Genomic DNA, 25,684 nt, shown 5'->3' on the forward strand with positions numbered 1-25,684 from the left:
GTGGTCAGCCACCCATAAAGTGGAGGGTGAGGAGGTCTCTGAGCTGCCCTCTGAGCTCTTGGGCCCAGAAGCATGACAGTCCCTCAGGTCCTTTCCAATGCTGAGCTGCTGAGTCTGTGGTAGCAGTTCCCACCCAGGGTGGCTGCTTCCCTCCCTCTGCTGAGCTTAGTACCCAGACACTCAGTAGACCTGCTGTGATTTCCATGGCAACAGGGAGGAAGCCTCCACCCTCAGAAGCTAACACACCAACACAGACTGATGGCGGGAGGATGCAGTGGATTCTTAAGCCAGGCCAGGTGTCCCTCCAAAGCTGTCCATCACTGTCTACTTGTGGGGTAGGGGAGGGTCTCTGGGAGTTGGTGGGGGGACCCTGCTCTCCCTGAGGGACAGGCAGGTCCTTTCAGTGACCTGTTTCTGGCTGGGGTGGGCCTCTTGGTAGCCTGGGAGGTAGGAAGATGGCACTGTTACTGAAGGAGAATTGGGTGGTATCATGCCCATGTTACCCTGCCCATGTTAGCCTCAACAACCACTTGACAGCTCCGGGCCTCGCTTCATCCTGTGTGCCGGCTACCATGATACTCAGATGGCCAGCTCTGTTTATCTGCAAGAAGTGGCTACAAGGGCTCCCAGACATGCCAGGGAGATGCTGTGGTGGGGCTCCTCCCAACATTTCCATTTTACAGGTGTGGAAACTGGGACACAAGAGGGCTCATCTTCCCTGCCTAGGCCCCTCTGCCTGTCATCACTTTCCCACCCCACCCCTGGCTCCAAGGAGAGCCTCAGCCAGACACCTCGCAGACCTGTCATTTCTCCCACTGCTGCTGGCTTCAGGAAATGGGGAGGAGTCTGGGGACAGAGCTGGAAGACCAGGGTCACTTGCAGACCAATCTGGTTAGCATTCTCCATTTCTTCCTCCTGCAAACCTAAATGCCACTGCGCTGGACTGGAGAATTGGATTAATGAGGCTAATGAATCAGTGAACCCCGGACTGCCCCCAGAGCCCATCTGCAGGGACAGCACAGAGACGGGTGGTGCTCTGACCATGCGGGCTGTGGGGGGCAGCAGGGAGTGCTGCTACTTGCCCCTCTCCCCACAGTTGCCCAGGCCAAGGTTCAAACCAACTTACTTCCCAAGCCTGGGGCCCTTGCACAACACATAAACAGGGACAGCAGCTCAGTCCCACCCCCGTCTCACCTGCCACCAGTTATAGGCATGGGGCCTCCCGGGCTTGGCACCCTGCACCTGCTTCTAGCCACTCTGCTCTCAGGACCCTTGATCAGATGCCCACTCATCTCAGCACCCACTCCTTCCCACCTGAGCCCCTTTCCCCTTGCTCACTTCAGCCTTAGGGCTCTCTGGGCGATGACATGTGTGGGAGTCTCAGCAGGGCAGGAAGCAGCCCCCAGGGTGGGCCATAAATGAGGAGCAGCCCTCTGCTCTGATAGGCTGCCCTGCAGCTGCCTGGGTCCGCTGGAACTCCACCCTCCCTGGGCACTTCAGGTCCTGGTGGCCATGAAAGAGCAGTTATTTTGGGCTACTGTGAAATGAGTCATAGTAGAAACGTGGTCAACAGTTAATAACTAGGGGGCTGAGGCCCTTGTGACCCCACCTACTGAGCTCCAGGTCTGAGCAGAGCTGAGAAGCAAGGCTCGCCACCCTGTTGTTGGCTGTCCTCCCAGCACCTTTTCTCTGGACCCCAGGCAGTCACTCTGATACACCTTAAGCTCCTATTGAGTGCAGAGTACTCCCCAGACTGAGGGACAAAGAGCAAGGAGCAGCTTATGAGGACTCAGCCACCAGAGGAGGGACACACATGTCAACTCTCCAGCACTACATGATGCAAGCACAGGGCAGGCAGCATGGAGGGAGAGGCGATAGTGAATGAACTGACTTGGGGGGGGGGGTTGGAAGGGGAAGAGAGAACATGGCTGTTCCTTCAAATCTGTCCAGCCTTTTCCTCCCCTCCTGCCACCATCTCCACCTCTTCTGGGACCCATCTCCCTGCTTCTGCTCTGTGACTCTCCCACCACAGCCAATCAGATTGCTTTTCTCTCCTGGGCAGAGCTCTCCAGTGGCTTCCATCATGAGTGGATGATCCCCACATCTGGGCTCCTGGACTCATCCTGTGTGCATCCTCCCCTCCCGCCTCGGGGCCATGCTGTTCCTTCCTAACCCACAGGGAGGGGTGGCTCCAGAGGTCATCCCTGACTCCCCATCCCACTTGACATACCCCCTACCCATGATCGTTATAATCCTGTTAGTTTGCTTCACAGCTTTGAGCACCACCAGACCCACTCATTATGGCTCATGATCTGCCCATGATGCGGCGCCCTGTCTGTCACGGGTACTGCTCTGTCCACTTCCCAGTCAGGGCAGTCTGCCGAACTTGGGACCATGGCAGGCAGGGCCAGATGGAGCACACTGTAGGCATTCGGCATGGCAGCCATGTGCGGGGGACTGGGGTGAGAGGGGGTGTGGGTGCCTGAATGTCCCCTGCCCCTCCCTCCCACACAGGTGCACCTCCCCTGGACAGGTCTGGCCCACAGATGACCTGATGGAGTAGGTGGGGAGGGACTGATAGGCCTCCCCCTCACTATTTATGCCTAGTTTGGTTGGGATCATGGAGGACAGCAGGGCTGGGGGCTGTCCTGGCCTTTCACTGACAGGTGGCCTGTGTCCTTTCTTTAGCTCCATCATTCAGTGGATTAATTTGGCAAAACTGATCGAAAAGGCATTTATCAAGCAAGTGCTTTTCAGCTTTAAAATGATAGGGAACTAAGTGATCCCGTATCTTGGTGGCTGAAGCCTCAGGTGTTATTCCCTACTCTAGGCTCTGTGGCCAACCCTCGGGGGTTATATGTCCAGAGGCCCCAGGACTTGACTCTGCTGGTGTGGTCCTGTGGTGAGGACATGCCATTCCACCAGCTCCTACTTCCTCCACCCCAGCTGCCACCTGCAGATGGCCAGCCTGAGGCCACAGGACCTTTTAGAAGGGAGATTAGTGAGTGGCATGGAAAGATTAGCAACTAGAAGGAGCACACCTGCCACCAGACACTTCTGGGCCTCAGGTTTACATGGGCATCTTGACCTTCCCCCAGGGAAGAGAGAGGGGCTTGAAGAAGGGCCACCACCCCTCCTTTCCTCCTCAGGCCTCTTCTCCCAGCCCCTGCCCACCCAGGGGACTCTCGCTCCACACCTCAGCAGGGAGGAAGCAGGGACAGGAGACTCAGGAGAGCCCAGTTGAGAGTGCTCAGCCCTGCAGGCCTCAGGCCAGTAACAGATGGGGTTGCTCTGGGGCGGGGGTGTGTTCTGAGGAGTCCAGAAGTCACAGTCACCACTTGCCTGTTCCTATACCCCCCTCACTATCCCATCCAGTGACAATTGCAAACCTCATAGTAACAGCAAGTAGCAGGCCTTCCACTCCAAACAGCAAGGGCTGTTTAAACAAGATAACAGGCTTGCTGGTAAAGCTGTAACTCAGGCCCTAATAGCCTGAAACCTGTGTTTTGAACTTGCCAGAAACAGCAGTTACTTCCTGTCGCAAGAAGCAGTTCAGCCTTGGGCAGCCTCACCTCTGCTGCGCCCCAGAGGCAGTGGGCCAGCCTGTTTGCTGGCCCCTCATTTCCCCACTGTAAGGTGAGGAGGGGGCTGGGGTGACTTTAAGTTAGAGTAGCCACCTCCCAGCTCTCCCAGCTCCCCCAGCCCCCTGTGCAGGGAACAACCAAAACAGACCAGCGGTGTCACTTGGCAACTAATTTTTGCAGTCCCAGTTTCCTTATTTGTGTGGTGGGGGCCACCCCTGCTGGGCCGTGTACAGGGCCCCAGGGCAGCACACAGGGGACAGGGGGATCTAGCCTCCTTCTCCAGCCCGGCCCTCACTTTCCCATCTGCACAGCAGCCCCTAGAGAGGAAGGACAGCAGCTGGGTTCCTCGACCTCGCCTCTGGTGCCCACACAAGCCTGAGGACCAGGGCGCCACAAGTGTGACCAGCCCAGTTGTCACCCTTCCATTTCGTCTGTGGCCGACCACAACCCACAAGGCTGTTCCAAGCTCCAAGCCCATGCTAGGCCTGGTGGATGAACTGCTCCAACTACTTAGGAGCTGGGCAAGAGACGAGGGGGGTCCCTGAGCTGTGCCACTGGGACAACCTGGACCTGGGCAACCCAAATGGGCACAGGTGGCTACACAATAACCCTGGGGCCATAGCCATGTCCATGTCACACCCACAGCCCCAGAGTGAGCCAGAGGTGGCCCTGCACCCAAGCATTTACCTATTTCCCAGCCAGGAGACTTTGCCTCACTGAGCTGTCCCCCAAGACCGTCAGTGCCGCTGTTCCCCAGCACAGGTTGAGCCCCAAATACATGCATCACTGTTTCACTTTTTGCTCTCAGTGAACCTCAGAATCAACTACTTGCAGGGTCTTAGAGCTAGAAAAGACCACTCCAGTTCCCACAAGTGCTGAGCATAGCCCTGGGGTAAGTGTGACACGGATGGTAAATATCCTATAACTTGAGGGGGTGACTCAGGTATGCTCAAGGGCTCCCACTTCTGGAGCCGCTAATTCCTAGGTCACCACTGGGAGCATGTGCTCTGAAAGGGCCTGGAGCTCCCATGTCTGCTCCCCTATCTACTCTACGTCATACCCAGGCAGAGAGGGAAGGGACCCCTGACCAGGCCAGCAAGCCTGTAGCCTGCTCTCATTTGACCCTCCCTCACCCTGCAGGATAGAATGCTTTTCTAGTCCATTTTTGCTTCAACTGAAATAAGAACTGTTTCCTATTTGTTTTTATGTTAAATCTTGCTGACTTGATCCAAGTCCCCCTGCTGTCAGTCATTGTTGGGAAATTAGAAACAGCAGGATGCAGGTGTGTGTAGACTGGAAACTGCCAACACAGACGCAGGCCTGGCCTGAGGCTCACGGCTGTGGCTCTCACTGGGAGGAAACCAGAGTGCAAGAAGCTCCTCCTATTTCAGCTCCAGAAGATCCCCTGGAACCCATTAGTGTAATGCCCCTGTCTGACACTATTTGGCAAGGTGTGTGCTCTTGCACTCCTGGGCACTGCTCCAGGCCACATCTCCAGGAACAAAGACTGGTGACACCACTGGCAGTGGCACGGCCAATTCCTGCAGGGACAGGAAAAGCTGGAGATGTGGGTAGACATCCCAGTGGGGAACCTCTGCCTGTGGCCAACAAGATGGATTTCAGAAATGCTCATCCTTAAAGGAAGTATTTGGGTCATTACCCTAGCACTGGCTTCTCCCCCTGCAGGAACTGGGGGTGCCGGGTTAGTGCAGCCTTCCAGGTCTTGGCTCCATCAAGAATCTGATCATAGTAGCACCGCCTCTCCCAGCAAGGGCACCATACATGTTCTGGTGCAGCCATGCAACTGGGCATGATTCAGGAAACTTCTGCAGGCCCCCGAGACCCTCCATGGCTCCTAGGCACTGCCACAGCAGAGGCCTCGAGCCTGGGAATGGCTGCTTTTAACCCAGTACCCATCACCATATGTGTCCAACACAGTGGCTGGCGGTTTATCTTGCCCAGGACGTGTTAGAATGGCAGGAACCAGGCAGACTGCTAGGGCTGCTAAAGGGCCATTTGGAGAAGCTGGTAGAAGTTCATGAGAAATCAGAGTGTCAGGACAAGGGCTTCTTGATGTTTCTGAGCAGCTGCTCCAGGAAAGACAATAACTTCTCTATCTCTGGCCAATGACCTGGTCACAAGGTATAGAAACAGCAGCTAAGAGGCTTAGGCATAGAACAGCCACTTCCCAGCCCCTAGCCACAAGGACTGCCTAGACCAGGGGTCCCCAAACTTTTTACACAGGGGGCCAGTTCACTGTCCCTCAGACCGTTGGAGGGCCGGACTATAAAAAAAACTATGAACAAATCCCTATGCACACTGCAAATATCTTATTTTAAAGTAAAAAACAAAACGGGAACAAATACAATATTTAAAATAAAGAACAAGTAAATTTAAATCAACAAACTGACCAGTATTTTAATGGGAACTATGCTCCTCTCACTGACCACCAATGAAAGAGATGCCCCTTCCGGAAGTGCTGCGAAGGTCAGATAAATGGCCTCAGAAGGCCGCATGTGGCCTGCGGGCCGTAGTTTGGGGACCCCTGGCCTAGACCTAGGACCCAGGGCACTTTGAGATGAAACTTTCTGGACAGTGATCAAGAATTGAACTCAAGGCCATGTTTCCACTGCGGCCAATGGGTGGGTAATAAAATCCATATAGTGAGTTATGAGCAGCAGTGTGAAAACCAAACTAAACCAAACCTAGAAGCAGTGTGTGGGTCATGTGAAAATGTCACTGTTGTCGACACACCCACTTGGCAGGGTATCAACGGTTGACACTGCCCTCCCAGTGCTCACCTGGCTGGCACCACCCCAGGTGCTCAGATGAGGTAGTGAGGTGAACAAGACTGGGTGGGCCATTTCTGGGGGGTCTTGACCTTTGGGTTGTGTGGCACAGGTGTGACTCCTGGGTGGGACCTCAAACACCTCACCCTGCCCCACCCCCACATCAAACCCAGGGCCGTCTGTGTGTCTTCTCAGACAGGCAGTGTAGGGGGGATAGCATAGGGACACTTCAGGGTTTCCCCTAGGCCAGGCCACAGGTAGACAGGACACTCTGGCCACAAGGCCATGATAAGCCAAGGGCAGGCTGGTTTTTGAGTGGTCTGGGGAGGTCATAGCAGAGGTGGCTTGGGAGAGAGGCCAGAGCCACAGCAGCTAGACAGAGCACTGGCGGGAGCATGGACAAGGTTTGAGAGGAGGGTATGCCAAAGGCTGCACTGGTCATTGAGTCATGGCCTTGGTGTGAGTCCAGGCTAGGATTATACATGGCATCTCAACCCATGACTCCTGCAGCCCCTGCAGTGAGGCCCCTTGAACCCAAGGTCCCTTGCTGTCCCAAAGAGATCTCCTACCCTCGGTGGCCTTATACTACTGCAGCTGGGGTCTGGAATGCCCCCAGGAGAAACAGGTACTCTGCCAGGCATAGCAGTGCTCAGCACCTTTGCTCTGAGAGTCCTATGCTTGTCCCCTGGTCAGCAGGGCTATAAAAAGACCAGCCCTCCAGGTCTGGGCATGAGGAGAGTATGACAGGCCTGACCAGCAACAACCCCATCCTGCTTCAGTGGGATCTCTGGCCTCTGTGATGGCACATTCTGAGGGGCACTCACAGTCCATGCCTATGCAGGACTGGGGGTATGGGGACCGGGCACCTGCCAATGGGCTCCATAGAAGCCTCACAGGATGGTAGAAGAATTAGGGACAGGCTGGGCAGGGCATGGTCCCTCTGCCCTGTATGGACCATGCTGGGGAACTGGGCTTAGTTTGGGCCACACATAGGACCAGCCTGCTCTGTGGCAGGCTGGCCTTGGAGATGCCTCACGCTGTGTGCGGGCTTACCCACGTGACCTTGTGGCTGTCTCTTGTGAGAGGGGAAAAAAGTGGCAGAAGGGCACTCCTGTTCCCACATAGCCTTCCCAGTTACCCAAATCAGGCAGGGTAGCCAGGGTGATGAGGCCATGGGAGCCAGGAGAGGTTTGCTGACCTGCCCAGACACCAGGGATCTATGCTCCAATGCCTGGCTCTCTCGTTTATCAGGGCACAACCCTCCTGGTTCCGGGCCGTATGGGTGCCATGCACAGACACAGGTGATAGCAGGTATCATCAAAACTATGTCCTTTTGGCCCTGGCCAGTTGGCTCAGTGGTAGAGCATCGGCCTAGTGTGCAGGAGTCCCGGGTTTGATTCCCGGCCAGGGCACACAGGAGAAGTGCCTATCTGCTTCTCCACCCCTCCCCCTCTCCTTCCTCTCTGTCTCTCTCTTCCCCTCCTGCAGCCGGGGCTCCATTGGAGCAAACTTGGCCTGGGCGCTGAGGATGGCTCTGTGGCCTCTGCCTCAGGCGGTAGAATGGCTCTGGTTGCAGCAGAGCGACGCCCCGGATGGGCAGAGCGTCGGCCCCTGGTGGGCATGCCGGGTGGATCCCGGTCGGGCGCAGGCGGGAGTCTTGTCTGACTACTTCCCCGTTTCCAGCTTCAGAAAAATACAAAAAAAATATGCAGATTTCTATATTATACTCTTGATTCTAGAAGGGCCCGGGAGTCTGTATAAAAAAAAAAAAAAAAAACACAAAAAAACAACTATGCCCTTCTGTCCTGGCTGGATAGCTTGGTTGGTTAGAACATCATCCTGAAGCGCAGAGGTTGCTGGTTCCTTGATGTGTTCCTGCACATGTAGGAACGGCTCAATGTTCCTGTCCCTCTCTCTCCCTTCCTCTCTTGCTGAAATTAATAAAATTTTAAACAAATAAAAAACGTACATTCTCTACCCTTGAGCTGAGGGCCTATTCCACTTTAAAGATGAGGAAGCCAAGACTGGACCAGCTCCCTCTCACTCAGAGGGCCTATCCTCAGGCAGATGAGGCTAAGAGGAGCCAGAGAGGACCGTGTGCCCCAGAGCCCAGTGGGCACTGAACGAAGAGCCACAAAACAGATGTCTCCCTTTATCACCTTTCCTGCCAAGCTGGCGTTGCCTTGGTCAGTTGTTCCAGAGTGTTCTCTTCCTCTCTCTCTTTTTTTTTTTTTTTTACAGAGACAGAGAGAGAGTCAGAGAGAGGGATAGATAGGGACAGACAGACAGGAACGGAGAGAGATGAGAAGCATCAATTATTAGTTTTTCGCTGCAACACCTTAGTTGTCCATTGATTGCTTTCTCATACGTGCCTTGACCATTGGGCCTTTAGCAGACCGAGTAACCCCTTGCTCAAGCCAGCGACCTTGGGTCCAAGCTTGTGAGCTTTGCTCAAACCAGATGAGCCCGTGCTCAAGCTGGTGACCTTGGGGTCTCGAAACTGGGTCCTCCGCATTCCAGTCTGATGCTCTATCCACTGCGCCACCGCCTGGTCAGGCCAGAGTGTTCCCTTTCATCAGTAGATGGTAATTAGCTACAGACCTGGTTTCCTGGAGCATGGTTCCTGGGGAATGTTGAACAGGTCACAGACTTCACAGCTCCCACCTGCCGCTGCTAGAGGGAGGCTGTGTGGCCCTGTGGGGAAGGACTGGCCCATGGCCACTCCACTGGTTGAGCCAGTGGCCTAGGAGCTCCAGGACTCTTCAGTCAGGATGTTGTCAGCCTTTTCAGGGTCACCTAAGGCTAGAAAAGGTGTGCAGGGCTGTGGGGCTGGCCTCAGCAGAAACCTCAGGATACAAGGTCCAGGGCCTTTGGCTGACTGGTTTTATTAATGAAATTAGAGAAAGTGCATGAGTGCAGGAGATACTGGCAGGGGGTGGGGCGATAGAGACAGGATTGGGCAGTTGCAGCCTGGCCTCCCAGGCCCAGCCTGAGCTTGTTCTTTGGGTCTAAGGAGACTGAGCCAGCAGGGACCTCATGCAGGAGCAGGGGTACCTTATGCTCTATCCTGGGTATCCCCTTCAGATGGCCAGGGCTCCTTTCTCTAGCTGTTACTCCTCTCTTCCCAGAAACTCTAGGCTGTTAGAGCCAGTGAGGCCTTGGAGGCCCCTATAGATGGGTGAAAAGGACCTGCCACATCCTGTTAGATCAGAAGTGTTTCTCGGTGTCCAGGGCCAGATACCCACCCGTCCCATCTATGCTGAGGGTCTCCAAGTCAGCTTGGCCTCTGCGCTCTAAGCCTCTCCCCTGGAGTCTATCCTTGAAGAGTGGAGAAGTGGTTTTTCAGTCTTGAAATATAAAAATACCTTAAACAATAATAATCTGCATCTTAAAACCCACAGCTGTTCTAATGTGTAAGGAACAGAGCTAACATGCTCAGGCTGAGCAGGACGTAGGCTGGAAGTCCCTCTGTCCTGAAGCTCGTGGTAAGTGTAGAATGGAGGCATTCTGCCAGTTGAAGGGGCACCATTGAGAGCAGACAGAGTGGCAGAGGGAGGAAGTGCACAGATGTGTGGGTTGCAGAGGCCCTGGTGAACCCCAGCGCCATCATCCCCAGACTGTTTTGGGGATTGATGTGGCACCTGGAACCCTGCCCCTTTTGCAAGATACCTGGGGCCCAAGCTCTCCATGCCCTCAAACAGCCCCTGGTGCCACCTTTGCTGGCTGCCCCCACAGTCCTCAGTGCCCAGGCTGCATTCCGCAAGTTCCAGATCAAGTCCAGATTACCACCCCACCTTCACGGCAATCTGCCCAAGCCCTGCTCCTGATGTCTGGGCCTCCTTCTCTCCTGCAAGTTGATCTCTGGGTCAGAAGAGGGCTTCCTAGCTTTTCTGGACCCAGACAGCTGCTTCACTGGGGGCCTTGAGGACAGCCACGGCAAGCTCAGAAGTGGGTGCTGGGAAGCCACTCCACCCTCCAGGTCTGCTTGATGCCGTCCCCATCTGACCTGAGGGAGGAAGGGACACTTGTCTCTGTCCCTAGACGGTGATTTGCTACATATACTAGGTGTGTAAGGAATGCTTCCTGAATGAGTAGTACAGGCTTTTCTCTCCCAGATGGAAAACACAGGACGGGCCACAGCTTAGGCAGATGGTCTCATGTGAGTCTGTAAACGGGCTGACAGAGAAAGCAAAACCACCCAGCTCCGGGTCTGCTTCTCTGTGCAAGAGGATTCTTGTAAATCTGCCTGGGGAGAGCGGGAAGTAAGGGGAGGGGGCGGTCAAGCAGGGGGCCACTTTGGCAAATTACAGTTCTCAACGGGATGAATGTGAACAGAAATAACACGTGCAGTCACAGGGCTAGAATAGGGAATCACTGAGGAGTCTCACAGGAGGCTGGAAAACAGGGACACTGCCGGGCTCTTCAGAAAGACGCGGACAGTAAACCATGTAATTCACTGATAACTGAACTTGACCTGGGTTGGCCCAGTGGGCCAGGTTGAGAGTTACTGGATGTGGTAGGCTGGTGAATGTTTAATAACCCATTGGGAGGAGGCTGGTTTGAAGCATCTGCCGACTTCTGTGCTGCAATTACTCTCACCTGGCTGATTTTAAGCTACCAACATGTCAAATGGCCCACAGATCCCTAAAAGTTGAACAATTGGCACTTGTGAGCTGGTAGCACCCAGCTTCATCCTTTAATGGACTGGTGTGCTGAGAGGGTGGCTCTGCCCCACTAACCCCGGTCTTAGCACCCTCCTCTTTAAAATTTTTTTTTAAATTTATTTATTCATTTTTAGAGAGGAGAGAGAGAGGGAGAGAGAGAGACAGAGAAAGAGAAGGGGGGAGGAGCTGGAAGCATCAACTCCCATATGTGCCTGGACCAGGCAAGCCCAGGGTTTTGAACCGGCGACCTCAGCATTTCCAGGTCGACACTTTATCCACTGCGCCACCACAGGTCAGGCAGCACCCTCCTCTTTAGGCGGGGCCTGCTCTACCCACACTGGCTTATCAGCACCAAGCTAGGGCAAGAAGCTACCACCAGAACCCTGGATGGTCGGCTGCCTGTTTTGGGCACGCCACCAGTCTCAGAGATCTGGGAACACTGTGAACAGCCCATGCAGATTCTGCCAAGGCACATGGTGAAGTCTGTCATGATGGAAAAGCTGCTGGTGGAAGAGCTGCAGTGATGGGGACGGCATCTGAACATTATGGAGGGGTGGACGATGTGCTCAATGGCTGAGCTGGGTCCACAAGGAGGAGGAGGAGAAGGATGACAGCTGGGGATAAATGAAAAGCCCCACGACGCAGTGTGGAGTGGGGGTAGAGGGGTGGGACATACTGAACAGGAGGGTCCTGCCTCGTCCTTTTCATTATGCTGACATCTGATGGAGGGCCTACTTGGGGCAAGGACCTGAGCACAAAGGCAGACAGGAAATGGGAGTTCTCAGAAGCCCCAATGTGATAGGGGCAGTGGAACAGAGGAAACTGCTACCAACAGAGGTCTCGATGGCCGTGTGTCTCCCTGGGAGCAGAGTGAAGGAGCTCTCCGTCCAAGAATCTGAAATGTCAGCTGGCAAATGCTAAGGGCTGAAAATAGGTGCCAGGCTGTGCTGGAGGGGAGGGGCCACTGCTGGCTGTTGCCTTTTCCGTTCTCTCTCCACCTCATCCCTGCCCATCATGGGCTGGAGCCATCACCCCACTCAAACTTTATGAAGCCCAGGGCCCTAGGGAGCAGATTCCCATCACTGCTAGCCATTCATTGAGTGGGGACATGGCTCAGACAAAAGATCCACTGAGGTGACAACCAGATAACCTTAGCCACTTTAGGGACCAGATAAGGGCCGGGCAACAGAGCAAAGGACCTTGGATAAGGCCAGAACCTGAGGAGCCCTCATAGAGGTGGGACTGTTGACAAGTGCTGGTAGCGCCTCAGCAATCCAGCTGTGAGTGCAGCTCCATCCCCAGCAGCTGGCCATGCCTCTCCAATGCTGAGGGGTAATGGGCTACAGAGACAAAGAGCTGGTCCAAGCTTCTGGGGCACACCAGCTGAGGAGAGCACATAGCCAGCTGAGCCCTGCACCTTCTGAGGGAGGTGCTGTCATGCCCTGCTGAGGGCCTGACTCTTTCGTTGCCTTTGCCTCTGCAGAGCCTCTCAAATCTGCACCTGGGGCTGTCCACTCTGAGGGAACCCAGACCCCCCTATTGGCTGAGCCCCACCTCCTGCTCTGGTCTAAGAGGTCACAATGTCCCAGGGTTACCATGATTTGTGGAGGTTGCAGACAAATTGCATGTGGTCCTAGCATATCATGAGATTGGAAGGAACTGCTCAAGGAGACCAGGGCCTGGTGGGTGAAGGCTAGTGGCCTCCAGGCAGGTCAATGGAACATCTGTCTGGCATTGTCCCAAGTCCACATGGCAGGATTTCTGGATCTAAGTCCTTGACCAGGTCAGGAGCAGGAGTCAGAGTGGGGACATGCTACTGATGGGGTGAGGGCAGTGGACAGTGACAACCCTGCTGGCCATTCAAGTCTCCTGAGCCAAGGTGACTTCCCTGTACTCAGTTCATAGGGAGGCTGGTCACATGGCATCCCCCTACCCTGATTCCTTGGGGACGGTCCCCAGCCCGAAGTGGTGGAAGCCAGTCCATATACCAAGGCCCTCCCTGGAGCACCTTGTAACCACAGGGCACAGAATTCTATAGTTCCACGGGATCCCTGGATCCCTGGGGAGAAGTGCCAGGGCCTCTCTGCGAGCCAGACTCAGCCCCAGGATGTGATGGTTCTTCTGTGGTCCTCAGTTTCTTCACCTGCAAAACTGGCTGGTTAGGACACTAATGGATATGCCAGGTTCCTTCTAACTCTAAGCTGGGGTTCATTACATCTGGCCATTTCCTTTTATAATCACCTCTGGACAAACAGAACCAGCTCTGTTATCAACAGGTGAAAGCCCATCTCACCACAGTGCCATGTGTCACCTCAATGTGCCATCTCATGATATGCCATTTTTAAAGCATAAAAACAAGCTCCCTTTTCAGGTCGAATGACAAAGCACAGTGGTAAATTGTTTGTAGGAAGGCTCGAGCAGCCCCCTCCTCAGCGATACACTCACATGCATTCTCCCATTAAAGCCTGGCACCTAGAGGGTGTCCCCAGAAGGGCTGAGTGACTCAGCAACTGCACACCCAGAAGCAGGGACCAGAACTCTGGCTCTTTCCAAGCCTGCCTGCCTCTCGCCTCGTCCACAGTCTGCTGTGCTGCCCAGTCTGCTGAGCACTGCTGTGTACCAGGCCTGTGCCCACAGCACACACTGTACAAGGTGGGAGGACCAGGGGGCTGTAACCTGTGTAGGGGTGGGGAAGAGCTTAGGACCCGGACAAGGAGGGGCCATTGGCCAGGGCTGGGAGAGGTGACCCCCTGACCCCCTGATCTGGAGTCTGGCTGTGTAGAAATCTCCACCTATAGAACTTAACTCCCTAAAAGGCATATCCTGTGTCCCACCTGTCTCCCAAGGGACTCCCCTTGACACATGTCAACCAGGCCTCCCACAGTGAGCCTTGCTGTGGCCCAGATCACTTGTGGCCCCAGTTGCTCCTGCATGAAAGCCAAGGATGGGATACCTCTGGGAACTGCTACCTGCTGGGTCCTGAAGGAGGGGACGGTGTCCCAGACAGCATGAGGGTTTGTAGAAATGACACTGTGACTGCACTGGGTATGTGTGCCCCTCCCACCAGCTCCTGAGCCTCTGGGGTAGTTGGGCCCACCTTGGTGTCTGGCCCCCAGACAGGGCTGTGCACCTGCAGAGCAGGTACACAGCAGGTGCATGACAGGTGCCACAGGGCTGGGAACACCAACAGCTTCTCCAGGAAATGGGCAGTGAGGGAGCTCCTGTGGGTTTTCACATGGGAACACTTTGACACTTTACAGCTAGGCCTTTTAATCTGTCTCTTCTAAAGGTTCCCACCACTATTAAGTGATCACACAGTCCATTAGCAGATCTGCAGGGTTCTAAGGTTGGACAGTAAGTAGCCCCCATTTTCCTGCTTTCCTGGATCCTCAGCAGGGTACTGGGGTCCCACCTGTCAGGGCACTAAAGAGGAGGAGGCAGAGCCGTGTGACCACTGGCAGGCTAGTGAGGAGCCTGTGGCTGACCCCAGGTGCATGGTCTCTGGAACAGTCAGGCTGGGGAGGGTAGTCTCCGTGCTCAAGTGAGGCCATGGCTGAGTTTGCAAATTTAAAACCACTGTCTTTCTTTACTCCTGGAAAAGACATTGGGACAGGCAAAGAAGGAAGGCTGAGACGCCAGGAAGTGGCACTCTGACAGAGGGAAGGCCAGGGCAGGGTGGCCTGGCTTTCCCTAGGCAGATGTGGTGTAGAGAGGACTCATGGCTGCCACAAACTATAGGCCTGTGCCTATAACCTGTCCTAAGCCTGGGTGCCCTCACCTGTACCCCACCCATGATAGGGACACTAGGCACAGCTGTCATCCTACATGATCAGTCAGGTGACGCATCTCTGGGCTGTGTTCTGGGCTCCCACAATGCCTAGGGTAGCCCCATGTAGGAATAGTGGAGGCCCATTACCTTTGGAGCCCCTGGGTGCCTGTGAGGACAGAATGGGGGATGACCTGTGAAACCCTTCTGGATTGACAGCTGGGAATCATTGTTAAGGCTGGGCATGGATTGTTGCCATGGTCTGCAAATGCTCCAGAACCTGCTGCCCCCTGCCAAGGTGCTGCCCTATACTTGTTGCAGCCCTCCATGCCCAGGAGCCCAGAGAGCCTGATGTTACCCTTGGCAACGTGCTGACGCAAATGCCAGCAGGCGGGTAGGGGGCTGTGGCTCCTCTGCTAGGCGTGGGGGCGGGGGCTCTGCCAGCCCTCTGTCAGGGGAAGACAAGGCGTTGGAGCCGAGTCAGGGAAAAGAGCTCTGAGCTCCATGTCCAGAGCCTGGCACCGGGCCCCCAGCCTCCTTTGGTTTTTGCAAAAATCAGCATGGCCTGTTCTTGGCTTCCTTGCCTTTGCTGGGGCCCAGGGAGAACAGTTCAGGGCCCTCCAACAGGAGTAGGCAGGGGTAGCAGCCCTGTGCCAGTCCTACAGCAGGCAGGAGGAAGGCAGGGGCACAGAAGAGGTGTGCCAGCAGCGGTGACAGGAGCTGCCTGCAGACACTGGGAGGGGCAGGCTCTCCTTGCGCCCGGCCCGGCCCGGCTCTCCCCTGGGCGGCCAGCCCACCTCAGTGGACAGCCGGCAGCAGGAACAATTGTGGAGGGTATTGTCTTTCTTCAGCAGCCTGTTTGTTTTCCATCCTGAGATATTGCTGGTAGAGCATGAAAGGTCAGAACCACTTGGAATCCAGTGAATTTCCAGCCTCGCTTGCTTGAGTTTCTCGTCAAGAATTTCCTTTTCTGGTGAACAACCACCTCCCCAGGCCTGCGCAGCCAGGGTGGTAGCGGAAGGCGGGGCGCAGGCCTGGCTGCCAGCCCCTCCCTTTAGGAAATGCCCTGGATGGTCCAGAGCCTGGCTGCCTCCCGGAGGCAAGACTGGCTTCACAGAGAACCCCACAGCCAGGCCAGCAGCCAGCATCCTCAGCCAGGGTTTCCCATAGGGACAGGGCCGAGAGAAGGCTAGAGGTATGAGGCCCCCTGGGCTGCCTGTCCACCCAGTCGTCCGCCCAGCCTGGCTGTGCAGTCACTTGCTCGCACATGTGCTGGACCCACCCAGTAATGAATGACTGTGATGGAGTGTGTTGTAGTAATATAAGGTTATAGTAATTAGATATATAGAAATGTAAAAATATGGAAGATATATAAAAGTAATTAAAAGGATATTAAAATTAGAGGGGCGTGCAGGCACTAGGGTGATGAGACCAGAAGGCCTCAGAGGACAGGCTATCACCAGCCTCAGGACAAAGAGAAAAAGATAAAAGCCCAGAGAGCCGGCCACCAGAATCTGTATGGCTGGCAGACCTGCCCTGGTAGTGTCCCACGGCCAAGGCTGGGCACTCTGCTCTGCCTCACAGCCTCACAGGCTGGCCAGCCCCGAGCACTCGAACCACAGCAATGCCTCATCCAGGAGCCTGACCCTGCCCATCCGCTGGGACGCTGCCCCTGCCTAGAACCACACATGCTGTTAGAATAAGGGCAGGCTGAAGAGCAAGGGTAGCTGGCACCTCTAAGACCACACAGTGCTGGGAGCCTGCGGGCCTGTCCTTGTGGACTGCATCCTTGGCTCAGGCTGCTACCATCGTCACCACCTGGGAGAACCCCAGATGCACAGAGCAGAATTGAGGAAAACCTGGCCTCCTGTCTCCACGGCTGCCTGTAGCTGCTTCCCCTTCTCCAAGAGGCTGGTTTTCCATGCAAACCAGATGAAAGCTGGAGACCCTCACACCAGAAAAACACTCAGGTGCCCAGCACAGTGGTCACAGCCTACAGCTGTCCACAGACTTCCTCAAGGCTGTACGCCCAATTAGGACTGCCTGGCTGAATCCCCATAATAAAGCTACCTGCCTTAAAAAAACCAGGTGAAGGAGCAAGCCCCTTCCTTGCTAAGGCTCTCGTCCCCTGGACCTTCAAGGCTGACATCTGTTTACTGGCATGGTGGGCCTCCATGAGCATCATCACTCCTTCCCTTGGATTCCTGCCAGCTGCCGCCTCCCCGAGTCCCTGGCACCCATGGACCCACACCATTTATAGTTGACCTATATTTGACCCTGCTTGCATCCATGTCCCCCACCCAGGATCAAAGGCCTATTGAGGGAAAATTCTGAGTCTCTGCTCAGTGTTCCCACCTGGCACAAAGCCTCTCTGCTGCAGGAAGGATGGCTGGGACCTTGGCCAAGCCTATCCCTCGTCCAGCTTTGAGGCCTTTACCACTGCCATTCCTGTGAGCCAGGGAGCTGTGGCATCTCCTGCACTGGGCCTTCTACAAGCGCTCACCTGTCCTTACCAGCAACCTGGCTGCCCCACTGCCCAGTAGTAGCTCCCTGCAAGCCCCTGCTGGGTTAGCACTGGGCCTGGGTTGCCCCTTAACACCTCTGTGCACTATCCACTTCTGGGGCCCTCCACATACAGTGGTTCTCAGCCTGGGCTGGGGGCCTGAAAGAATCCCTTACCTGCCAACCCCTGAGGATTAAACCTCAGAAACAGTTCTTAACCCTGTCGTTAACAGGCTGTCAGGGTCTACAGGGGACTGTGGGCCACAGTTGCTGTCCCGGGACCCAGCATAAGGCCCAGGACTGGTGGGTGCTTCATGCACTTACTGAGCTGCCGCCTGGACCCACAACTGGGTGCCTGGCCCGGGCCTCATCCTCTCTTGCCCGGCAGAGACTCCAGTCTCCCTCCTAGCTTCTAGAGTTACTCCGTGTACCTGACTGCATGCCAATCTCGCCTGCAGTAAAGCCCACTCTCAGCCCCTCCCCCCCAAAATCTTCTCTGACCCCCACGTGGCCGAGGGCTGCTCTTCCGCACTCTGAGCAATATACTCTTGGTTTCCAAGGGGCAGGATCTGCTCAGCAGAGAGTGGGCTCTTCACATCGCCAGGGCCTCTAGGGCCTCCAAGTGCTATGAGGGCAGTGCTATGTGAAGCTGAATAAGGGTCAGCATAACCAAGGGGGTGTCCCTGCACATTGGAGTCCTGGAGTGTAGTGGTCACTTGGAGGTTGTTGGAGCTCTAGGGCCTGCTAGGGCACTGAAGTCAGAAGTGTGGTTCCCCAGGCTGGGGCAGCCACCAAGAGCTGCCCTCTGTGGGAGACATCCTGACAGTGGGTGTGACCCTGAGGCGCTGCATGCCTGTGGCACCTGCTGTGCTCCATACTTAGACACATACCTTACTGGCGCCGCCCCAGCCCCCTTCTGACAGCAGCCTTTCCCACCCCACCCTTTGATGCACCCAGAAGCCCACCTGCTTCCCAGGAGCCAGAGGCAGCAGGACAAGCAGGAAAAGCCTGGCCACTCACCGTCTGGTTGTCCTCGTAGAGCTTCAGGTCGTAGCCACTAAGTTCCACGCAGAAGATGATGGCTGTGACACCCTCGAAGCAGTGAATCCACTTTTTGCGCTCTGACCTCTGCCCACCCACATCCACCATCTTGAAGGTGAGCTCCTTGAAGGTGAACTTGTTCTCCACGATGCCCGTGGTCATGTCCCGGGAGCGCAGGATGTCCTCGACGGTGGGGATGTAGTCGGGCGCTGCAATGCGCTCCAGGTCATTCAGGTAGTAGGCCGCATTGTCCTCCAGATGGTACTCGCTGGAGCGGCCGAAGCAGGCCTGCGCCCCAGGGTCGGCCCACAGTCGCCGCATGACGCCCAGCAGCTCAGGAGTGATCTCGCCCTTGCTCTCGGCGGGGCCTGTCAGCGCAAAGAGCTGCACTGCATCGTAGGCGCGGTCGGGGTTGTGGAAATCAATCTTGAGGGCGGCCAGGGCACGAATGATGCGGGTCAGCGAGTCGATGGCGTTGTAGATGATGAGCGGCTTGTACTCCTTGCAAGCCTCCAGGTTGAAGCCACCGCTGTGGATGATCTTCATCTGCTTCACAATGGTGCTCTTGCCCGAGTTGCTGGTGCCCAGCAGGAGCAGCTTGATCTCACGGCGCTGTCGCTGGCTCTCTGAGCGCAGGTGGCGGTCGATTCGCCGGGACCGACGTGCCGCCTCTTTCTCTTCCGAGCTTTGCCGACATCCCATGGTCTGGCAGCAGCGGGCCCAGACAGGAACACGGGACTGGCGCCTCTCCTTCTGTCCCGAGGGTCGGGACACTGAGAAGCAGGTGGCGTGCCCAGCAGATAGAGCGCTCAGTGTGGGTGGTGGGACGAGGCCAGGCCCCACTGCAGCCCCTGCCCCAGCGCCTCCTCGGCAGCTGGCATGGCGCTCCTAGAGGCCGATCCCTCCCTCTAGTGACGCTCCCCCTTCCCAGGCTGCCACCTGGCCTGATGGGCAGCAGTCATTTCCTGTCCTCCTGATGGTAGGAAGCTGTCCACTCACCTCTGCCCACTTGTCTCTGCCTAGGCCTCTGCCGTCTGGTGTCCAGTAGCTGTGGCGATGCTGTTAAGTATGGCTGGGAGGCCTGCCGCCAGTGCTGCTGCTGCGGGCGCTCCCTGTGGCCCCCCTGCCTTGGGCATCCGCCCTTCACCTGCCAACACAGAGAACAGCATGAGTCTCCTCCCATCGTGGGAAATGGAGCCTCCTAGAAAGCAGGAAGCTGCCTGAGGAACAATGACTCAAGCATCCTCCTCTTTGTGGAGCTCCACAGAGCTGGTGCCCAAACCATAGCAAACACCCTGCAGCCAGTTTGGTGAAGCCGAGTGCTCAAAGAAAGAGTGCCCAGCAATATACCATGAGAGGGTCTTCAAACTGGGGGAGGCCCTCTCTGCTCACCGGACCTGGCACCCACCCCTCCCTGAACCTCAGTCTCCCTGTCTGGTGGCGGTTAGGATTCAGCACGGCGGCCCCGTTCCAATGCTGCCCCGCGCCCTCTCCTGCAGCTGCTGGGGCATTGATAAGGCTCAGCCCCTCCCTGGTGAATGGTGGAAATCCAGGCCAGGATAACTGGGTATCCCCCACTCTTACCACCTCCCACAGGAGCTGGGTCTTCCCTGCTCTCTCTCAGGACAGGGCATTTACCAGGAGGAGGCTGGCCAGCCCTGGGAGCAAGCAGACAGGAAGCAGAGAGAGGAAGAGAAGCCGAGGTCACCACAGGGTATACAACAGCCTATGGCTGGGGTTCTCTGGTGAGCAGGATGGCTTCCCTCCTAGTGGGTGAGATGGAGGGAGAATCAGGCTGGGCAGGCTTAGCAGGAGGAGCAGAGGCTGGGAGGTGTAGCGTGGTGGCTAGTTGTGGAAGGGGGGACAGGCTGGAGCAGTCTAAAGCATGGCATATTATGTCCAGGGCAATGCAGGGGCCCAGAAGGTCCCCGTCCCAGGCCAAGTCTTTCATGTCTCCACCCAGCCTTGTTGGTCAGTAAGGAACAGCTGTGCTCACATCTGAGGCAGAGCCTCAGCACCCTGCTTTCCAATGGCCACACAAGATGCCTGGAAGCTCTTTCCAGGGGTCCCCCAAGAAGCTGTGGGCAGCTAAAACAGGGCCCTCCCACCGGAGCTGCCCCAAAGCTCAGGTTCTGCTCCCAACTGGGATCCCAGAGTGGCATCTGACCCCAATCCACCAACACCTTTTGAGTCTTTCCCACAACCTCTGTCCCTTCCCAACTACCTGCTGCAACTTCCCCATTTTGCTATGACCAGTGTTCACCCCTCTCACACTCCCTCTTCCCCTATAACAGGCCCTGTAAGCATTTCTCACACCTGCTCTCCCCCTGGGTTGAAGCTCCATGTACCTCCACCACTTAAAGGGTGAAGAGTCTCACACCAGTTGGTGAATTGGGCACACAACTCCACAGCTCAGAGCTTGTCCCTTACCAGTCATAGGTGTCTGTGCGAAGTAAAGCATCCAGCATCTAGCCTGGTATCCAGCAAGTGCCAGCCAGTACCCACCTGTCCCTGTCACCTGTGAGTCATTCCATCTGTCCTGCTTTCTGTGACTGAACTTGGTAACCTGGGACCAAGCAGGGCCTGTGTGCTGATGCCACCCTGCCCAGGACAGGATCTGGAGTGCTGAGAGCAGGGCCTGGAGCATCACAGTGCCGGGCACACAGAACAGAGGGTGCACATTAAGCATCAATGGGAGGGAGGGAGGAGGGAAGGAATCAGATGGACAGAGGGGGAGGATCTTGACCGCTTCATGGCAGTCCCACTGCCAGGACCCGTGGATGAGGGACTTACTAGGAAAGGCCCTGGACATAGCTCTGCTGGGGGAGTGGTGATTAAACAGATGATCGGTCAGCTCCTTCTCAAGCAGGTGGGTCATTATGTTTAGGATTCAAGTTCCGTGATGACCCCCAGCCTGCGGTGCAGGGGGTGCTTGTGGAGCACGTGTCCCAGGGTGACATGTACATAATACATGCACAGTGTGTGCATGTGCTGTGCAAGCAGAAGTCTGGGATGTCATTCCCTAAGCAGCACTGAACTACAAGGATTAGTTCCTTCTTTGCATTTTACCATATTGCCTACATTTTCTTCAGTGACTTTTGTAAAAAAGGTTTATAAATGTAAATCCTGGCATTGACAAGGTCTCGTCTCTTGTAGTACCTGGCACTGCCTCTCTCCACCTTGTACTGTGAGTGGGTCGGGCAAGGTCCTAGGGCTACTCCCCAGTCCCTACTGATGACCTGGCAGCCCCCTGAGTGTGCACAGGAGTCCAAAGCCCTCAACCACTGCCTGGGACATTGTGCTCCACACCAGAACTGCACAGGGCACCTGAGGCCCTCCCTCCCCAAGGCAGTGCCAGCCTCCTGTTGTCATTTTCTCAGTTTTGTGTTTTAAAGTGTGAAATACAGACAGGCCTCAAGTGATTAATTCTCCCTCAGTTGGTCAGTAACAGGGACAAAGATAATCCGGGAGCAGGTTCCTCCAACTATGCGTTGTCACCTGGGACAAGCAGGCTTCCAGAGGCTAGGTCTGCATGCCTTGGGGTGCCCTGTAGTGACCTCACTCCTGAAACATGGTCTAGCTCAAGCAAGTTACATGGCCTGGTATCATGTGGGACAATCTCTTGTCTCCATGCAGAGCTGCACTTGCATAGATAGAGATGTCTGCTGTTTCACAATTGACCTGCCTCAGATCTATCTCAACCCAAATCCTTCCCCTGCAGTTGGGCCTCCGGGGGCTGCCAGGTTAGTCTGGCACAGGCTGTTCTCCGGCGGGTTTGCCTGTCACCCTGGGTTGTTCCCGCCAGCAGTGTCTCTCGTTTTGTTTCCATACCGGAACTCTGCCTGTTCTTCACAGACCAGCTCACACATGGCTGCCACACCCAGCAGCGGGCACCCTTTCCCTCCCACCGCCTCGCCTCTCTCCACCACGTCCTCCCTTTCTCCAGTCTCTCCCGCCACACTAGGAGAGAGGTGAGGTCCTTACCCAACACCATATACAAAAATTAACTTAAAATGGATCAAAGACTTAAAGGTAAGACCCCAAACCATACAACTCTTAGAAAGCATAGGGCAAAAGCTGCAGGACATTGGATTTGGCAATGATTTCTTGGAAATGACATTAAAGACACAGACAACAAAAGAAAAGAGTTGATAAACTGGACTTCAAAAAATTAAAAAAATTTTGTGCATCAAAAGATAATCTTAGCTCTGGCCTATTAGCTTGTTTAGAGTGTCATCCCGAAACAGCAAGGTTGCAGGTTCGATCTCCAGTCAGGGCACCTACAGGAAGTGACCAATGAATGCACAACTAAGTGGAACAACAAATGAGTGCTCCCCCCACTCCCTTCCTCACTCTGTCTCTCTAAAATCAATCGATTTATAAAAAAGATACTATCAACAGGATAAAAAAGCAGGCCCTGGCCGGTTGGCTCAGCGGTAGAGCGTCGGCCTGGCGTGCGGGGGACCGGGTTCGATTCCCGGCCAGGGCACATAGGAGAGGCGCCCATTTGCTTCTCCACCCCCCTCCCTTCCTCTCTGTCTCTCTCTTCCCCTCCCACAGCCAAGGCTCCTTAGGAGCAAGGATGGCCCGGGCGCTGGGGATGGCTCCTTGGCCTCTGCCCCAGGTGCTAGAGTGGCTCTGGTCGTGGCAGAGCGACGCCCCGGAGGGGCAGAGCATCGCCCCTGGTGGGCGTGCCGGGTGGATCCCGGTCGGGCACATGCGGGAGTCTGTCTGACTGTCTCTCCCTGTTTCCAGCTTCAGAGAAATACAAAAAAAAAAAAAAAAAAAGCAACCCACAGATTGGGAGAAAATGTTTGTAAATCATATATCTGAGAAGAAATTAATATTTAGAGTACATAGAAAACTCCTAAAACTCAGCAACAAAGAAAAATCTGATTCAAAACTGGACAAAGAACTTAAGACATATGTGCAAAGAAGATATACAAATGGTCAATAAACACATGAAAAGATGCTCAACATCACTAATCTTTAGGGCAATGCAAATCGAAACCACAATGAGATACCACCTCACACCTATAAGATGGCTGCTACAAAGACAAACAAAAAATTAGCGCTGGTAAGGATGTGGAGAAGTCAGAACTCTTGTGCACTGTTGGTGGGAATGTAAAATGGCGTATTTGCTATGGAAAACATTATGGTGATTCCTTAAAAAATTAAATATAGAACTAGCATACGATCCAGCAATTCTACTTCAGAGTATATACCCAAAGGAACTGAAATCAGGCTCTTGAAGAGACTTTTATACAGTATTATTGTATTCACAGTAGCTAAGATGCAGGAGCAACGCAAATATATACTGACAGATGAATGGATAAACAAACTGTGGTCCATCCTTAGAAAGAAATAATACTCAGCCCTGAAAAAGGAGCCTGACCTGTGGTGGCGCAGTGGATAAAATGTCGACCTGGAATGCTGAGGTTGCCAGTTTGAAACCCTGGGCTTGCCTAGTCAAGACACATATGGGAGTTGATGCTTCCCGCCCCCCCACTATAATCTCTCCCTCCCCATTCTCTAAAATCGATAAATTAAAAAAAAATAATTAAAGGAACAAAATTCTGACCTGTCCTATACATGAATGAATCTTGAAGACATTATGTTAAGTGAAATATGCCAGTCACAAAAGGACAAATACTGTATGATTCCACATATATGAGGTCCCTAGAGTCATAAAATTTATAGAGGCAGAAAACAGAACGGTAGGTGCCAAGGGAAAGGGGATGGGGAGCTGTTTAATGGAGACAGAGTTTTGGTCTGGGAAGATAAAAAAGTTCTGGAGATGGATTGTGGTAATAGCTGTACAATGTGATGTAGTTAATACCACTGACTGTACACTTAAAAATGGTCAGAACAGTAAGTTTTGTTATATGTATTTTACCACCAAAAAAGTTTTGTTGGAGACCTACTAAAAAAAAAAAGATGGAAGGCTATGTGGTATGGGAGAAAGAGAGGCAGTCCAGTGACCAATTCTGGCTTCACCCGCCTGGGTCCGCAGTGTGGACAGCCTGGTGCCAAGTCTTATGGGGGGCGAACTTCGCCCATCCAGCCTAGGGTCCAAAGCCACTCTGTCTGAGGAGGTGTGGCTTGTGCTTTGGGAAGTATATGCTTTACAACCTCACGTCCAAGGGTGGGCTTCTGGGAATCAGATCTTCATCAGTGCACACCAGCAGCCACAGGGCAACACAGAAGGGGAAATCACGGCTAGGCAGCGGCTATATGCATCCAGCTAAGCTGTCTTGCCATCTGCATGCGACAGCCACCAATAGTCACATTTGAGATGGTTCCCTCTGCTGGAGGCACCCTCTTCCTTCAGATCACCAGAACCAATGCACAGAGGGCCCCACAGACTTCCCTTGCAGCTCTGCGGGGCTCAGCCGCATTCCGGGGGGTGAGTGCTGGTGTCCATGGAACCAGCAGTGGGGAGACAGGGCTGTGCTCAGCTTGGGGACGGAGGTCTGTGTGTGGGAGGCTGGGCTGGCGAAGTTCCACAGAGGACCACAGGACAGTCCCACTTACTCGGAGGCTTGGCTTCTTCGCTTTTACACGAGAATGCCACTCTCCCTTCTCTCTGAATCTAAATGGACCTTGAAGGCCTCCCCAAGTTAGCCCAGAGGCAAAGGGCTGGATGACCATGTTGTTCCCTGGCTCATAACTGCTCACAAGTCTGCAGGACTCAACATCCAGGACCCCACAGTAGGGCTGGCTGGAAGTCACTGAGGAAGAGCAGCAGGCAGAAGAGGAGCATAAGCAGAGGTCCCGTATGGAAGGGGAGATGAGCCAGGGAGCTGAGGGAGGTCAGAGTTGCTGGACAGAGAGAGGCACAGGGTGAGAGGAGGGGCAGGGCCAACTAGAGGAACCCAGCGTTGAGTGTGCATTTGTGACTGTGTGGTAAGACTATACTTTCAGGGATCATTTCTATAGTTTGTGACTGTGTGGTTGTATGTGTTCACGTGTGTCTGTGATTGCATGTGTGCAGATCTGTACGTGTCTGGTACACAGGCTGTGTACGTGTGTGTGCACTGGTTTAGATATGTGCCTGTGTATGCAGCCCATGTACACGTGTGCAAGTATACAGATGCACACACGTGTCTGTGTGTGGTATGCCTAGAACAGAGGTACTCATGAAAAGGAGGAGCAGGCTCTGGTGAGAGCTTCCCATTGTCCCAGTTACTTCCTAGGCCAGGAATTTGAGCCTGAGGCAGGTTGGGGGTCACTGCTGACTGAACCAGACAAAGATCCATGGCCCAAGTTTCAGCAGGTGAGGAGGTCAGGAATCAGGCCAAAGGTGGCAAATAAACAGTGATGGGGGAAGGTGCTGAG

General features: G+C 54.7%; 2 protein-coding genes and 1 pseudogene across 2 annotated transcripts in view; 2 read left to right on the forward strand and 1 right to left on the reverse strand.

The window, feature by feature from the left end:
* RSPH14 (radial spoke head 14 homolog) overlaps positions 1 to 25,684 on the forward strand; it is a 77,548-nt gene that overhangs the window by 24,347 nt on the left and 27,517 nt on the right. The gene's annotated exons all lie outside the window — the stretch shown is intronic.
* Positions 1 to 25,684, reverse strand: part of GNAZ (G protein subunit alpha z) — a 54,199-nt gene that overhangs the window by 10,385 nt on the left and 18,130 nt on the right. The window contains exon 2 of the mRNA XM_066260048.1: positions 18,326 to 19,493. Coding sequence (XP_066116145.1) covers positions 18,326 to 19,048 — 723 coding nt within the window. The 5' untranslated portion in view covers positions 19,049 to 19,493. The remainder of the gene's footprint in view (positions 1 to 18,325; positions 19,494 to 25,684) is intronic.
* On the forward strand, positions 25,255 to 25,373 carry LOC136327770 (small nucleolar RNA U3; annotated as a pseudogene).

Source organism: Saccopteryx bilineata, chromosome 2, assembly GCF_036850765.1.
Source record: "Saccopteryx bilineata isolate mSacBil1 chromosome 2, mSacBil1_pri_phased_curated, whole genome shotgun sequence".
Classification (NCBI taxonomy): domain Eukaryota; kingdom Metazoa; phylum Chordata; class Mammalia; order Chiroptera; family Emballonuridae; genus Saccopteryx; species Saccopteryx bilineata.